The 15,938-nt window shown below is 42.4% G+C and overlaps 1 protein-coding gene across 9 annotated transcripts in view; it reads left to right on the top strand.

The window, feature by feature from the left end:
- The window catches only part of KCNJ15 (potassium inwardly rectifying channel subfamily J member 15), a 32,448-nt gene extending 17,063 nt beyond the window's left edge, over nt 1–15,385 (top strand). For 7 of the 9 annotated variants that reach the window (XM_082221287.1, XM_082221290.1, XM_082221282.1 and 4 more), the window contains one exon: nt 11,880–15,385. In XM_082221287.1, the coding sequence (XP_082077413.1) occupies nt 11,896–13,023 (1,128 nt within the window). In that variant the 5' untranslated portion in view covers nt 11,880–11,895 and the 3' untranslated portion in view covers nt 13,024–15,385. Of the gene's footprint in view, nt 1–6,333; nt 6,414–11,153; nt 11,286–11,879 lie in introns of those variants that run through there. The other 2 variants (XM_082221289.1, XM_082221288.1) reach the window with 2 other exon arrangements.
- Nucleotides 15,386–15,938: the final 553 nt, after the last annotated feature.

The raw sequence follows: 15,938 nt of genomic DNA on the forward strand, positions 1-15,938 counted from the left end.
CTTGCCAGGGGAAGCTCAGCCACTGATGACTTCTGGCTGAAATACAGACCTTGTTGTGGCCTTCACATAACACATAAAAATTCAAAACACTGTGGTCTGAAGGGTGAAATTCTTGGTGGGCCTGAACAACTCATTGTGCCTTAATTCCTCCTGCATAAAACATCTACTTCATGGGTTTGTTATGTAAGGGCAGCTAGTCTTGAGTTTGAGGACCAAGGGGAGAGTCCTATGACTAAGACTACTGGGGATTGGCTGACTGTGTAAAGTAGAGAAAGTGATAGCTTTGAGATTATCAACAAAGCTATAAACACAGAAGGTTAAGCAGAGGCATAGGAACAACCATCCTGGGTTGGATATTAGCCACAGTAGAATGTGATCTTGGGAACTAGTGGGGAATAAAAGTAGGAGGGTGTGGAATTGGATGGATTGCAACTGAAACAGCTTGATCCTACCAACTAGTGCTGGCATATATGTGCAGAATTAGACACAAGGGCAGGTGTGCACTAAAACAGCATAGATTTTTGGGTCATTATAGCATTATAGATAATGGTTGCGTTCTTATGCACACTTACCTGGAAGTAAGCTCTGTTGTACACATTGGCATTTGCTTCTGAGTAAACATGCACTGGATTGTGCTGTAAGAGGATTGTCTTCATTAACCCCCCCAGTTCAATTGTCACCTTAATAGTAAGCTCCCTGGGTAGACCAGCCAAACTTCTGCCTCAGCTATCCTCTCCATCTGCAAAATGGGGATAATGATAATTTCTGATCTTTAAAGGTTGTTGTAACAGTTACTGAAACTTTTGGGCACTGTGGATCCAGTGATATTGGTGCATCCCCACGGATACTATATATAGTCTAGCCTGAAGTTGCAACTGAGATTGCAGCTGACAGGCAGTGCAGAAGAAAATAGATGCCTTTCTGATGTGCGTGAAATCTTGATGTGAAGACTAGTCTCAGGAATGAATGCACAGACTACTAAAACTGGTGTAAGAAGTGTCTAATGCAAATGTAATGCCGGCATTGCTGGGGGCTGGACTAGAAGACCCTTGGGGTCCCTTCCAACTCTTCAATTCTCTGATTGAAAACCTGTGAGCTTAAGGGAGGGGAAAGGAAAAGTGCCCCAGATTTAATGAAACAAAGCATTCCAGTGAATCTGCTTAGCTAGTTATCCAAAGTTCTATTTCACTACAGTGGTACCTCGGGTTACATACGCTTCAGGTTACAGACTCCACTAACCCAGAAATAGTGCCTTGGGTTAAGAACTTTGCTTTAGGATGAGAACAGAAATCGTGCCCCGGTGGCGCGGCAGCAGCAGGAGGCCCCATTAGCTAAAGTGGAGCTTCAGGTTAAGAACAGTTTCAGGTTAAGAACGGAACTCCGGAACGAATTAAGTACTTAACCCGAGGTACCACTGTACTGTATTTGCAGTACTCTTAATTTCATGTGTACAATAAGGCCCTCACTTTCCAATGACTTTTCCTTTATGGGTGTTACCGCTATAGTGCAATTCAGAAGTAATCATAAACTTGTTATCGGAACTCATTATCAAAAAGCACTGTTTTATATGGCTCATATGTTTTGAAGTCAAAAACCAATTCAATGAACGTTAACTGCAGGATGTAAAATTGTGTGCTAAAGAGAGTAAAAGTTTTCCCTCCTTTCTTTGCTTGTGATATTTTTGAGCCCCTGCCATATGTCTGTATCCTTTTAAAATGCTGAAGCAGTGCTGATATAGAGAGAAACAAAGACTTAATGAAATTTGACACATACACATGAAAAGTAGCAGCCCACCAAAATTGTACTGTATCTGCTATAACTCAGGGTGGCCATTCTAAGGATGGTCCCCATCTGTCAATTTTCTAGTCTTACCTTCCATTCACCACATTTCTAGGTCACAGTGTGAATTCATTTTTTTTTTAATTTTTTGTTCTCATGAAAATTCATCAGCCTCTTAGTATGTGTTTTATACATTTTGGTCTAATACATACATTTTTTGGAAGCAATTTACCCTCCTATAAAGCATTATAATGATATTTTCACTAATATGAATTTTTATGCATATTCCCCTCTAGTTTGTAATTTTTTGCTTGATGAACTGCACCATAAAATGAGAAGGGTGTATTTGGAAGTATAGCTGTGTTTTGCCTCACATATTGTTGCAGAAAGTGCAAACGAGGTGAGTTCACATTTAAATACAAAACAATACTGAATGTCTTTCTCATCCCTAAGCCCAACAGATCTGGCAAAATAATGAATTATAGTTCATTAATGAAGAGTCTCTCTGGGAGATTAATCATTGCAGAAAATGCCATACTATCTACAACAAAGCTACAAAACAAAATTGTGCTAAAATTATTGAAATACATGTCTGGATTCAAGAATCTGCTAGGCTGGCCAGCATATGAATTAAAACAATGAGACAATTTTGGGAAGTCCCACTGAATGCAGTTGAAATTGATTGAATAGTCCGGGAATCCACATTAAAATAACAACTCCCTCAATGATGCAATGTTTGTTCCATTTTTGGATGGTAAACCAGGAATCCAGTGAACTCCTGGATCCATTCTAGCCCATACCTGCCATTGGCAAAAATGTCCTGGAGCATGAAATGTATTCATTAATAACTAAGTGCTATAAAAAGACAGGAATGTCTCCTCTCTCTCTGTGTGTGATTGGCACACTGTTTAGATATTAAGCCAAACAAGTATGTGCTACTTATACATGCCTATAGTATTATCAAGCGGTGATTAATAGTATTATTTATAACAATACAGTTTAGGGTGATGTGCAGCATAAATCTGTAGGTCCAAGTTATGCAGGGTTAAGCCTGGGATTATTCATCTTGGCACACAACTTGTAATAACTTTCCATACATAGCCCATACTGCGTTGGTTTCATATTAACAGCTGGAATATTGTTAATGTGATGTTTTCCCCAAAGAATCCTGGAAACTATAGTTTGTTGGGGAGTGTTAGGAGACCACTGTTCTCCTCACAGAGCTACAATTCCCAGAGTGGTTTAACGGTGAATCCCTCTTCCCAGGGAACTCTGAGAACCCTTACCAAACTACACTTCCCGGGATTCTACAGTTTCCCACGGCTGCTTATGGTAGTACAATACTGCCTTAAATATATAGTGCAGATGAGGGCCTTATTCTCTGTAGCAGTGATAGCTACCCTATATGCTTTTTAAGAACGATAAACAAATGAGCCTTCATGCACACAGAGAGCTCCATGATGTCATGGATTGCTGCATCATGTGAAGAAGCCGAGAGATAGCAGTAGAAAAGACCAGCTACTCTGGGCAAGCTGTTTTAATTGACAGGAGAATGACTATGCTGAGCTTAACAGATCACCAGACTGGGGGGGTAGCAGGACAAGGCACTTGTCTCTGTGTCACTCTTAATTAATAAGCAGGAGTCTGTGCAGACATTGAAAAGAAAAGAGAGATTAGAGTATGGAGAAAGTAATGCCAGGCAGGAGGCCCATCAAAAATCAAGGGGAAAGGGGAAACCTGAAACTAGAGCACTGCAAGAAAGCGAAAGGCTGGGAGTGATGCCTGAGTTTTGTTCTTGGCTGGCTAGCCAGTCATTACAGGGATCTGCATATGACTAGGCTCCTTTCCTCCTATGTAAGTAAAATGGGGATATAGATACTTGCCTTCTCTGCAGGACTGTGGTTAGGATTAATTAATGTTTGCTTAGCACTATGAAGATGTCAATTGATACAGAGCTGAAATGCTCAGTGTTGTTTTTGCATGGGCATGCAGATGATAAAATCTCTGGTGACCTGCAGTTCAGATCTGGCACGTGGAGCTGTAGGAATGGAAAGTTTAGCTCTTCAGTGTGCTAATATCTGTAGAAACGCTCTGTCTTAAAAAGGCAGGTAATATTCACACAGCATGAACTGGGGCAAGGGTGTGAGAGAGGGAGAAGTGGAAAATCACTGAACTCTGTTTTGGATGTCAAGCTGTGCTAATGAAGATCCACTGTGAGGGTGTCGGAATTCAAGGAAGCTGGCAAGAGAGAAGCAAAAGGCCTGAGAATGTTGCAACTCCGGAAACGTCATTCATAAAATAAAACGTTTTTTTAAAAAATCGTCTGCTCGCAGCAGGGAATGGGGGATTCTTTGTGTAAGGTGCTGTCTCTATTCCAGCAGCTTTGTTAGAACTCCTGCTGCTAAACAAAATAGCAGATGTAAGAGTCACTGCATTTTAAAACGGTTTTGATTTCCATGAAAAAACAATCCTGGTCAACCAGCATCAAATGTAATACAGCCCACTCTTTGGTCACTAAATAACAATAGCAATTTGCGAGCCTTTCACTGTTGCATGGATTGTGGCAGTAATCCTAAAAGCTTTGCCCACTCATACATCTAACACAAATCAATTGAGATGTCTCCTAAAATAAATAGTTTGTTAGATTTGCTGAACGCTTTGTCTATAAAGTCTCCATGAAGGCATAAGATATTGTTTGATACACCAACCTTCTATCCAAAAGAAGGTTCTAAACAGAACTATATGAACATTCTTTGATATCCAAGAGGTTAAACTGTTGTTGTTTTTTGGCAAATGTGTAATTGGAATATATTTATATGGAAGCACAGCTATTTTAAATGCCGAAGGTATTTTAAAACATTGAAGTTTATCCGTTGATTAAGATTAGCTAGTACCTGCCACAAACACTTGTGTTACTAAGACATGGGTGACACAAGTAACTGAGCCACAGACCGCAAAATGTTGCTCAAAGAAACACAATCAGCTCAGGAAATATGGACACACCAGCTGTAAACTAGTATACAGTGGTATCTCGGGTTACATACGCTTCAGGTTACATACACTTCAGGTTACAGACTCCGCTAACCCAGAAATAGTGCTTCAGGTTAAGAACTTTGCTTCAGGATGAGAACAGAAATCGTGCTCCGGCGGCGCAGCAGCAGCAGGAGGCCCCATTAGCTAAAGTGGTGCTTCAGGTTAAGAACAGTTTCAGGTTAAGTACGGAACTCCGGAACAAATTAAGTACTTAACCCGAGGTCCCGCTGTATGCACCCCAAGAGCTGTTTGACAGTGGAACAGACTCTCTTGAGAGGTTGTGTACTCTCCTTCATTGGAGGTTTTTAAGCAGAGGTTGGATAGCCATCTGTCATGGATGCTTTAGTTAAGATTCCTACATTGTAGGGGGTTGGACTTGATGACCCCCGGGGTCCCTTCCAACTCAATGATTCTATGATCATTTTTCTGTGCACAACAGGCAGGGCAAGCATTGGGATTCTCAGCACCTTGCCAAACTACAATTCCTGTAATCATCAGGATGGTGCTACGAGGCAAGTGCATTTCAAATGCAAAACTGTACGTGCTCAGAGTTGTTGTTGTTGTTGTTAAGCAGTGTTGGCAAGCTCTTTCCCTTTCTCCGAACATATCAGTTGTAAAATATGGAATGATGGTGTGGGAAGAGAATTGATAATTGTTGGCTTTGCATGGCTGTTTATAGCTCTAACCAGCACCATCATAAGACCATTAAGTCCAGAGTACAAAATAATCCAGCCTCACCACTGCCCTGCCCATGTCTTCCAGGGATATAGGCATCTATTTTATTGTGATCTCTGTCCTACCTCAACTTCACAATTTTCATGGAAATCTTCCCCACAAATAGATCATTTATTTATCCCGTACCCATCATATGAGATGGCAATGGAAAAGAGATATCCATTCTTTTATTTTAGTTCTGTGTCACAGCAGAAAAGCAGGGGAGCATTTGATGACTGATGTGGCAAAAGGAAACATTTTTCATCTCAGTTCAAAATTGGGCTAGAGAGCTCATTGGCCCCACTGTACATCAAGTGACACTGACAGGGCTAAGAAAGTGGACGGCACATTTCTGCGAGTTAACTGGAATATCCAGTCTTACGACAGAGAATATTGGAATAAACAAAGCAGAGGTTTGGAAAGAATGCAATCTTTCATGCTTCCAGGCAGAAGTCAGTCAAGCTTGGAGGGAGGAGGTGGGGACGCAACTAGCCTTTGAGGATAAGTTTACTGCTTGCCTCGGGGTCTTTTCCTAGTGTGGGTACCACCATTGCAACAAGATTGAGTATCCAATGGCCCCTTGTGGCAACCAGCCCCTATTCTGACAAGCATGGCAGAGGAAAAGGGGAGGGGGGATACTTCTGCCAAGAGAAAAAATAAACCTCCATGGATTTCTGTGGGCTTTAAGGATATAAACAACAGGAATTCAGGATCACATGAGAAGAGAGATGATGAAAGAAACAGAATGCAGGAAGTTGGGGTGGGGTGGGGGGAAGCCAGGATCGGATGGGATCCATTCCAGGATAAGAAAGGAAGTGACTAAAGTGGATACGTGAATGTTACCTAATAAAGAAACACAAATGGAAAGAGGAAGGCACCAAGGACTGGTGAGATGCTATTCTAATGCTTCTTTAACAGGTCAGGAATTCAGAAAGGCAGAGCTTTATAACCTCGATAATAGAGAAGACACTGCCTTGACACACAGTGAGAAAAATGGCAAAATCACTGGAGCCAAGGGGACAGTGGCCAAGAGTGAGGCTGTGGCCCTTCTGTACAGGGGCAGGCTGATGCTTGGGGTGTTGAACTGTGTAAGAGAGAGCTTGGAGCGCCTTCACCCCAGGCACAATCCTGGAAAAATGCTTTGCATTGTTTTGGAAATTCACAGCTTAATCCTCACTCTGCTGTGCCAGAGGTGAATGTGGGCTCATTAGACACTGAAGGCCCTAAAAGCCTGCCCTGTGTCCCAACTAAATTGGTCATGAGGGCCTGATAACATTGAGAACCACAGGTCAAGCCATGAGGGCAAATTGAAAGGCATGCTTGTGGGTTGCTCCCAAAGTCTAGAGTTCCTTTCTTCTTCTTCTTCTTCTTCTTCTTCTTCTTCTTCTTCTTCTTCTTCTTCTTCTTCTTCTTCTTCAGAGGCTTATCACCCCAAGGCAATGTAAGACTTCAAATAATAATAATAATAATAATAATAATAATAATAATAATAATAATTAGACATGTTTAATGGCTGGAGGGGGGATTTCTTCTCTTGTGATGTGTGCATGTGTGCACTTTCTTTTAGACTTGCTTCAGGAGATTATGATGCATACCGGAGTTGCCAAAATAGGCAAATTCCATGCCATGGAATTGAAAATGTAACTGTTCATATCATAATGCTGTTTTCCAAATCTGTGGTGCAGCCGCTTTTGGAATGCTGTGTTCCGGTTCCCTCACCTCGAAAAGGATAGAGTTGGAAAAGGGTCTTGAAAGGACAATCAAGGGGACGGAGCGACTCCCTTGCGAGGAACAGCTGCACCATTTGGGACTTTTTAGGTTAGAGAAAAGTAACAAGCAAGAGATAACCTGGTAGAAGTTTATAAAAGTATGCGCTGCATGGAGAAAGCAATAGAGAAAAGCTTTCCTCCCTCTCTCGTGGCGCGGGGATTCATGCACATCCCACGAAGCTGAATTTTGGAAGACTGAGGACAGATAAAAGGAAGTGCTTATTTGCACTGTGCATAGTTTAAACTGTGGAACTCACTCCCACTGGAGGCAGCGATGGCCATCAAAAGATTAGACAAATCCATGGAGGACCAGGCTATCAGTGGCTACTAGCCATGAAGTTATGTTCCGCCTCCACCGTCAGAGGCAGCATGCTTCGGCATTCCAGCTGCTGGGAGCCATAGGTGGGCAGAAGACTCTTCTGCTCATGCTCTGCTTGTGGGTTTCCCCCAGGCATCTGGTTGGCCACTGTGAGAACAGGATGTTGGACCATTGGTCTGATCAAGCTACCTTGTCTTGTGTACTTAAGAGTCAATAGATGGAGATGGAGGGGCGAAATAAGGAAGCAGGAAGACTCTGTGTAAGCTGAGGAGGAAAGGGGAAAATTATATCAGCAATATATCTGATGTTTTATCACATTTTTAACATTCTGTTGGGAGCTGCCCGGAGTGGCTGGGTTTCCCCAGCCAGCTGGGCAGGGTATAAATAATAAGTTATTATTATCATTTGGATAGGGGGGGACATTGGATGGGGACATGTTCTTGTAGCCCGACATGTGAGTGCAATGATGGACTGGATGTAGGCTAAGAAGCCAAGATCTAATCCATAAAGGCTGTAGCACAGTGGTTTTCAACCTGTAGGTCCCCAGATGTTGTTGGACTACAACTCCCATCATCCCTGAGCTCTGGCCTTGCTAGCTCGGGGTGATGGCAGTTGTGGTCCAACAACATCTGGGGACCCACAGGTTGAGAAAGGCTGCTGTAACATCTACTCTGCATGCAGAAGGTACCAGTCTCCATCCATGACATCTCTAGGTTGGGATGGGAATGCCTCTTGTCTGAAACCCTGGAAAATTGCTGCCAGTCAGTGTAGACAGTTTTGAGCCAATAGTCTAATTCGGTATAAGGCAGCTCCTGTGTTTCTATTGTCCATTCTTTCGGCTGGCTGTTGTGTGTTTGCTTGAGGATTGCCTAAAAAACCTTTGCAACTGCCTCACTCAGACACTGCCTCAGGGTTAAGGTGTTCCACCAACCATTTGGGGGCAGATGTTGCTGGAATTCAGCTCACAGCATCCCTGACCATTGACCATGTTGATGGGAGCTGTAGTTCAACAACATATGTAGGTCACCAGGTTGGAAATGGCTGACTTGGATGTGCCCACCACATCTCTTTCCCCATCTTGTTTCCCTGGAACATACAGTGCAAGATATTTTGTCTTTAATCTGCATTCTAGTTCCAGGTCTGTTTGTTCATTTAAAAGATTTCTAGACTGCCATTCAACCATTGGATTCCAGGATGGTTTTTAATAAACATTACTTAAAAAATGAAAATACAATAAGCAAGAGCTTTCCAAACTGTGTGCATTGGCGGAAGAAGGGGATGCAGTAGATGCGGTCCGCCCTGGGTGTCATCCCTGAGAGGGGTGACATCGCCCCCCTGCCCCCTGGGACACTCACCGCTTGCCGTGGGCGGCTAGCCCCGCCCCGGGGGGCACAGCATGTGTGGCGCTCCAGGAGCCAGAGAAGCTAGCTCCGCCTCTGGTTGCACGAACACTACCTATGCTCCTCCTGGGGCTGGAAAGGGGTTAGTTTAATCTCTGGTTTGCTAGTAAAAATGAATTACAGTGTTGCAAAATGATGCATGTCTAAAAAGTGTGTCACCAACATGAAAAGTTTAGAAAGCTCTTCAAGAAAGCATAAGTTCATCAAACAATTACAGACTGGGAGGCATCAAAAGCTTATAGCAGCTAAAGTCAGACTAAAGCAATATCATGCTTTATAATGCCTAAGCAAATCAAAGTGCTTTAAGTCGTTGTCATGTTGGCACCAGGAAGGAATTCTCTGGGGAGGGAATTCTAGAGCTGGGGCACTATTGCAGATAATGGAATGAATGAATGACCCTCTTCTTAGTGCCTACATAATGCATCTGAGCTAAGGACAGTACTTGCAGAAGGACCTCCACTGAAGATCTTATGGCATGGGCTGGCTGGTATGCAAGGTCCTCTTTTAGATATTTGGGTTCTAAGCTATTTAGGGCTCTAAAGTTAAGTACCAGCCTGTCAAATGTGTTCATAACCTGAAGCGTTTGTAACCAGAGGTACCACTGTACATAGTTAGTCTAGCCTTCTGGCTGTCTCTCACCACCTCCACCTCCAATACTTGAGGTGTGAAATTGACTAGGCCAGAAGGTTGCTTATTTCCCTGATCTGTTAACTAGGAAGGAATTCAGTTTTGAGAGGTCAGCTGCAACCCTCTTCATTAGTGGATTTACGCACTCCTGTTGTGGCAGGAGCTGCTTGATTTCTTGTAATTCCTGAGTCATGTTTTTGCACGCTGGACTGCCAACACCCAAAAGGGCAGTATGTTAAAAGAAGAAATGAGGATTAGTTACCTTGGCAAATTAATTCTTGCCCTTGCGTGACTATAGGCGGCTCAGTTCAACAATTCCTTATGGGTTCACAGACTCTGTTTTGCAGATGGAGCTTCTCCACCCCCATTCTGGTCAACAACACAAGGGCTTTTCCGTTCATTTCCTACTTGTGTAAATGAATTTACCATCTTCTCCCAGTGGCAAGTATGGGTGACTCACACCCAAGCTCCATTTGTACGTCAGAGAGAAAGTAACAAGCTGCAGGATGAAGATCAAACCTTGGGGAGCTGAGAGAAAATCTGGTACAGTTCTCTGTCTGTTGGTTAAAAAAACCAAACGCTATATTTTCTTGTCCAAAGGTTGTGAACAAGTACCATGCATTTCTTCGCAAATGGTTTTCCGGGTTGGGATTTGCATGCCATTACCTAAGCTGCATTTCCTCCTGCCCATGTTCCAGTTGTTAGTCCGTTGAAACTAAAGCACATTTTCTGATGGACTGCCCCTCCTCCTCTCTTTATTGTTCTTGCTCACATCATCAGGACTTTGTCTTTTTCCTCCGGACATGTTGCAGTGTGTGTGTGGGGTGTGTGCACTGTTTTTACTGTCACACAAAAGTTCTTTTACTGGGATCCTTGGTGTTTTCCCCCTTCTCCTTTTGAGCTTTCAAGAGTTGTCATATGTGAGCTGGTTAAGGAAATAAAAATAAACACAAATTTACCTTCAGCCTGCCAGCAGTTACTCAGTTATGGGTGTAAACATAAATATTCTTTTACTGACAAAACAGGAAAGTTGCATTAGTGAATAATTACATTGTTATCCTGGGTTGGCACACATGTCTACTACAAGTACGTTGATTTCCAGAAATGTTCTTTTAAGGAGTTACAAGGGAGAAGTATTTCTCTCTCTCTCCTGTGGTTCATAAAAATGAATCACTTATTAAAGTTCTCTCTTGAAGCCAAACAATGGAACAAAACAATACTAGCTGCATGAATTGCCAGAGTACAAAGGATGCATGGGGTTTTTTTTTGTTGGGGGGATTTAAGCACAGGAAGTTTTGTTATTGGAAACTCCTGCTAACTTGCTCTGGCCTTGTGCTGCGTAACCACTGTCTGGTCGTGGAAGCCGTGTCTTTTTTTGTCCCATCAAGCTGGCAAAGACAGGCACCTCCTGCTTTTTGTGTGCTTTGTTCAGTCCTGGACAGAGGCACACTTCATCTCCATCTGCACTGAGCTGGGATTCACAGTAAACAAACTTTGAGAAACTTGTGGTCCAGTCCCTTCTGTGTTTGCTAAGGGCAGGGCCCATTGCTAGAAAGCTGAATTTGTGAATTGCCTCCTGTTTTTTCCACTGACTCTTTGAAATTGGAGAGGCCTATGATGTAAACAGCCTTGAAGAGCTTTCAGGTGCAAATATTTCTTTCTCACGCTCTTTTCTAGGCATTCACAAGATTGCTTGCTTTTATTTCCCCTCTAACACAGCTAGGCATTGAGGACTTGTGAAAATCGAAATCAAAATGCTCATTTTAAAAATCTTTCCCCCCAGCATTTCTAAGGGAGACATAATTACAGAACTGATTTGGAAAATCATAGCTAAATTGGTCTAGTGTTAATGGAATATTTGTCTCCTGAGTGGATCACATTCAGTAAATTAATGTTGTTATTGTTTTTTTAAAAAAGAGAGGCCTGTCTTCTTTCCATAATAATAAATATGAGAAATACTTTAATACAATGTAGGACTGAATTGATAAAATTACTTTCTGGACTCTTGAGTCAAGTCATTTATATTGACATGAATGCCAGAGAGGAAATTATATTACTTTGTGCTTATGAAATTAACTTGGTGCAACATTGCATGCTGATGCCAGAAACTTTCAAAGTGTAGCAGATTTTTGCCCATAAATATGGAATGTAATCATAATCTGGTGATTTTAATATAGTCTGTTTTATCATAGCTTTGTTGCTGTTCTTTTAAAAAACTATTTCCCCCCATCTATTTAGGTCTAAGACACTGACAATGGAAGCCACCCAGATCAATATGTCACAAGCGCCACTAGTGAACGGCAACATCACTGCTAAGTCGAAGAGGAGCAAACCTCGTGTGATGTCCAAAAGTGGCCACAGCAACGTGAGGATCGACAAGGTCGATGGCATTTACCTCCTTTATCTTCAGGATCTGTGGACCACCGTCATCGACATGAAGTGGAGATATAAACTTACCTTGTTTGCTGCTACCTTTGTAATGACTTGGTTTCTTTTTGGAGTCATCTACTATGTCATTGCCTTTCTTCATGGAGATTTGGAAGGGGCCAAACACCCGCAGAACCAGGCCCCCTGTGTCATGCATGTGAGGTCACTCACAGGAGCATTTCTCTTTTCTTTGGAGTCGCAGACGACCATTGGCTATGGCTTCCGTTACATCACAGAAGAGTGCCCTCATGCCATCTTCCTTTTAGTTGCTCAGCTGGTTCTCACCACCTTGATCGAGATCTTCATCACGGGGACTTTCCTGGCCAAAATCGCCAGACCCAAAAAAAGGGCCGAGACCATTAAATTCAGTCACTGTGCTGTCATCTCCAAGCACAATGGGCACCTGTGCCTTGTAATCCGAGTGGCAAATATGAGAAAGAGCCTCTTGATCCAGTGCCAGCTGACAGGAAAGCTTCTCGAGTCCTACGAAACTAAAGAAGGTGAGAGGATTCTGCTTAACCAAGCGACTGTTAAATTCCACGTTGACTCCGCAGCAGAGAGTCCATTCCTGATTTTACCTCTGACTTTTTACCACATATTGGATGAGAGCAGCCCTTTAAGAGACCTTTCACCCCAAAACCTGAAAGAAAAAGAGTTTGAACTGGTTGTCCTCCTGAATGCCACCGTAGAGTCAACAAGTGCCGTCTGCCAGAGCCGAACATCATATATCCCAGAGGAGATCTTCTGGGGCTTTGAGTTTATGCCTGTGGTCTCTCTCTCTCCGAATGGGAAGTACGTTGCAGATTTTAGTCAATTTGAGAAGATCAGAAGATGTCCAGATTGTACCTTGTACAGTATGGACTCTGAAAAACAAAAACTAGAAGAGCAATATAGAAAAGAAGATGAAAGAGAAAGGGAGCGCAGGACAAGGTTTTTACAGCAAAGCAATGTTTGATTTCTCATCCAACACCAACCACAACGAATATTTATACAGCAAGAATTATCATCACCTCCCTTGAAAATGGAAGGGCATCAAAAACTCATCCAAACAGCTGTGGCTGCACAAACAAGACATTTTATTCTAGAATCCATGAAAACCAAGTACACTATCTAGATCTGTTGCCTATTATTTGACACTTATTGAGAAACTGGTTTTCTTATAAAGAAAAGGTCATAGCAGATTGAATCTGCATTAACCCCTGCCCCCCTCTGTTTGTCCACCTGAAATAGATGGTCCCACCAATCAAGACAGCAGTCACCACTCCCTTCTCTGTTCATCTGGGGTGTGTGCAGGGAGGAAAAAAGCATGGATAACCTAACCTAGGGGAGGGTTTTCAAATGTGTGTCAAGTAACCATCCTTGTGGACATCAGGATCCAGACTCAATCTAGACTGAAAGCAGCATGTTGGGGACAAGCAAGAACAATTCCAGATTGAGAAAAAACTACATTTTTGTGCTACAAATGGGTTAGTGTGTGTACACAGCCCAAGATGTGGGGCGCATTCACCACTTTTGCATCATTAATCAAAATGGTTTGTTGTTTTTTTTAAAAAAAAATTAAATGACTTTTGTGTATAGGATGCTGTAACTGAGATGAATATCTTTAAGGAAGCATAGATAGTAGCCTTGTACTGAGTCAGACCATAAGTACATTGAGTTCAGTCTACACCGATTGGCAGTGACTCTCCAGGCTTCAGAAAGGAGGTATCTCCCAGCCTTCGCTGGTGAAACTAAACTGTACGTGGTCTCTTATTTCAGAGGCAGCAGCTCCATTGTAAATACACAGCTATAGACTTCCCCACTCTAGGAACATAGGAAATGCGTTCTACTGAGTCAGAAGTTTGTCGTGATGAGTATTGTCTCCACTGTCCAGGATTTGAGACTGGAGATACAAGATCTTGGACCTGCTGAGAGTGCTATGGCCTCTCCTTGTGTCTTAACACTCTGCCATATGGCAATTTTCATAATATTGATTTTCAGTTAACCTATGTGAAGTTCAGTATATTGAACAAATTTACTCACAATATTTATTTGACATAGATTAGCCATATAAGTAGGATGAAAGAGTAGGTTCTGAAAGGTTATATATTCTTTGTTATAGTGAGGCTGCAATCCTCCTACACTTCCCTGGAAGTAAGTGCAGTTGAACTCAGGGCGGTTTACTTCTGAGTAGACATGCATAGAGTTGCAATGTCAGTGTTTATTTACCCAGATTTTCATGCTTCTTAAGAAAAGGGAAATGACATTCTGGTTGTGTCATTGGAAATCAGTTTCACAGAGTGGAAACTATTTGAATGACAGTAGACTGCAGCCTCTAAAATGGCTGCCAGTGCAATGTGGACTTAGAGTGTGGGGTTGTACAAAAACAGACCACCACCCCTCCAAAAGCATCCACATCTGTTACAGACAGAAGGTCTCTCCCCTTGGCCACCAGTGTAAATGTCTGTGCTATAGGGGAGGATTAGAGAACCACATTAGAAGAACAGAAGTGCAAGAACAGAGGGAGATCTAATGTGGCCCCCATAGGCTCTATAGCTTCCTAAAACACCCTAACTCTTAGCACTCACCAAGGATGCCTCCACCTCCCTTAAAAAACAACAACAACCAACCTGAGGTACAGGAGCTTTTTCTGGTTGTATGTTGAGAAGTTTGCCTGTTTTTCTGTGTGTTCTATTTCCTGGGGGATGTAGGTATTTTTTTTCATTTTCTTTTGATGGTGGTCCTGAGGAGCACCAGTTTTTCTTCTATGAAATGGGTATGTTGTGGTGCTCACAGCAGCACCTCAGATTTCTAAATGTGCCCCTGCCCCCACAGAAAAAGTTGGAGACCCGCTGCTCTGGATTCTCTCTTTCTGGCACAGCAGAGCAAGAAACTCAAGGGGAATCACACAAATATTGCAACAATGGCTTGGGAAACAATCATTTCCCTCTTTCCCACTTCACAGGCTCCTTCTGCCAGCCTTTGCCAAAAAACAAAACAGAAAGAAAACAGAAAGAAAATGAATGGCTTCAAGGGACAGTATAGTTTCTTCCCCATCTGCCATCGTATACACAGCAGTGCAGGTGATCAGGCTGTCCTAGTCCGGCCAAAAATTCTATTTTGAATCCCTCCTCCACCCCTTTTTAAAAGAAAGCTGTCGTGGATATATAGGGATGGAGTTGCAAAAGGAAAAAGAGGAATGTATTATTGGGAAAATGCTACCGATAACGTTTTTATGATATGACATGTATAAGCATTAGAGTCATGTATTTAAAAGATTGCTTGTTTTGCTTTGGACCACTGTTTAATATTCTTAAATAAAGATTTCTGAAACATTTGCTGTCAATTATTCATTTTTAACTCTTAGCCTCTTGTTACTGTTCATCTATCAGATAAAATTATTTTGATAGATTGCATCCCGGAGGTTGGCAATCCAACACCCCTGGGTGCTATGGCATTCATGAAAGTCTCCATTTGACACACCCAGACTCTGAGCTTTCATGTTAAAGAAGTAAGCCTCTATCCTTCGTAGAAAGAAATTTATGAAGCAAAATGTGCAGGTCCCCTCTAAGAGATTTCTCTGAAATGAATTAGCCTGGTTGCTCCCACCTGTCAGTGTTTTAAGCCAATGAGTGCAGTCAGGGCTCTGATTGATAAGTGAGTTGTTTGGCAACAGTAACAGGAATCCCTGGAGTCCTTAAAAACTGTCATTTCCCCTTCCCCTTTAGGGGAAGGACTTATTCCTTTCAGCAAGGATACATCTTTCCTGTGGTGGGTTCCCTAGAAGTACTTAATTTTCTTCAAATATTACCACACAAGAAGTGTGGGTGGATGTTAAAGATCCCCTCCTGCACAGAAATGGCAAATGCAAGATGTGAAATCTTTGCAGAG

Source organism: Podarcis vaucheri (assembly GCF_965113315.1).
Source record: "Podarcis vaucheri genome assembly, chromosome: 4".
Lineage (NCBI taxonomy): Eukaryota > Metazoa > Chordata > Lepidosauria > Squamata > Lacertidae > Podarcis > Podarcis vaucheri.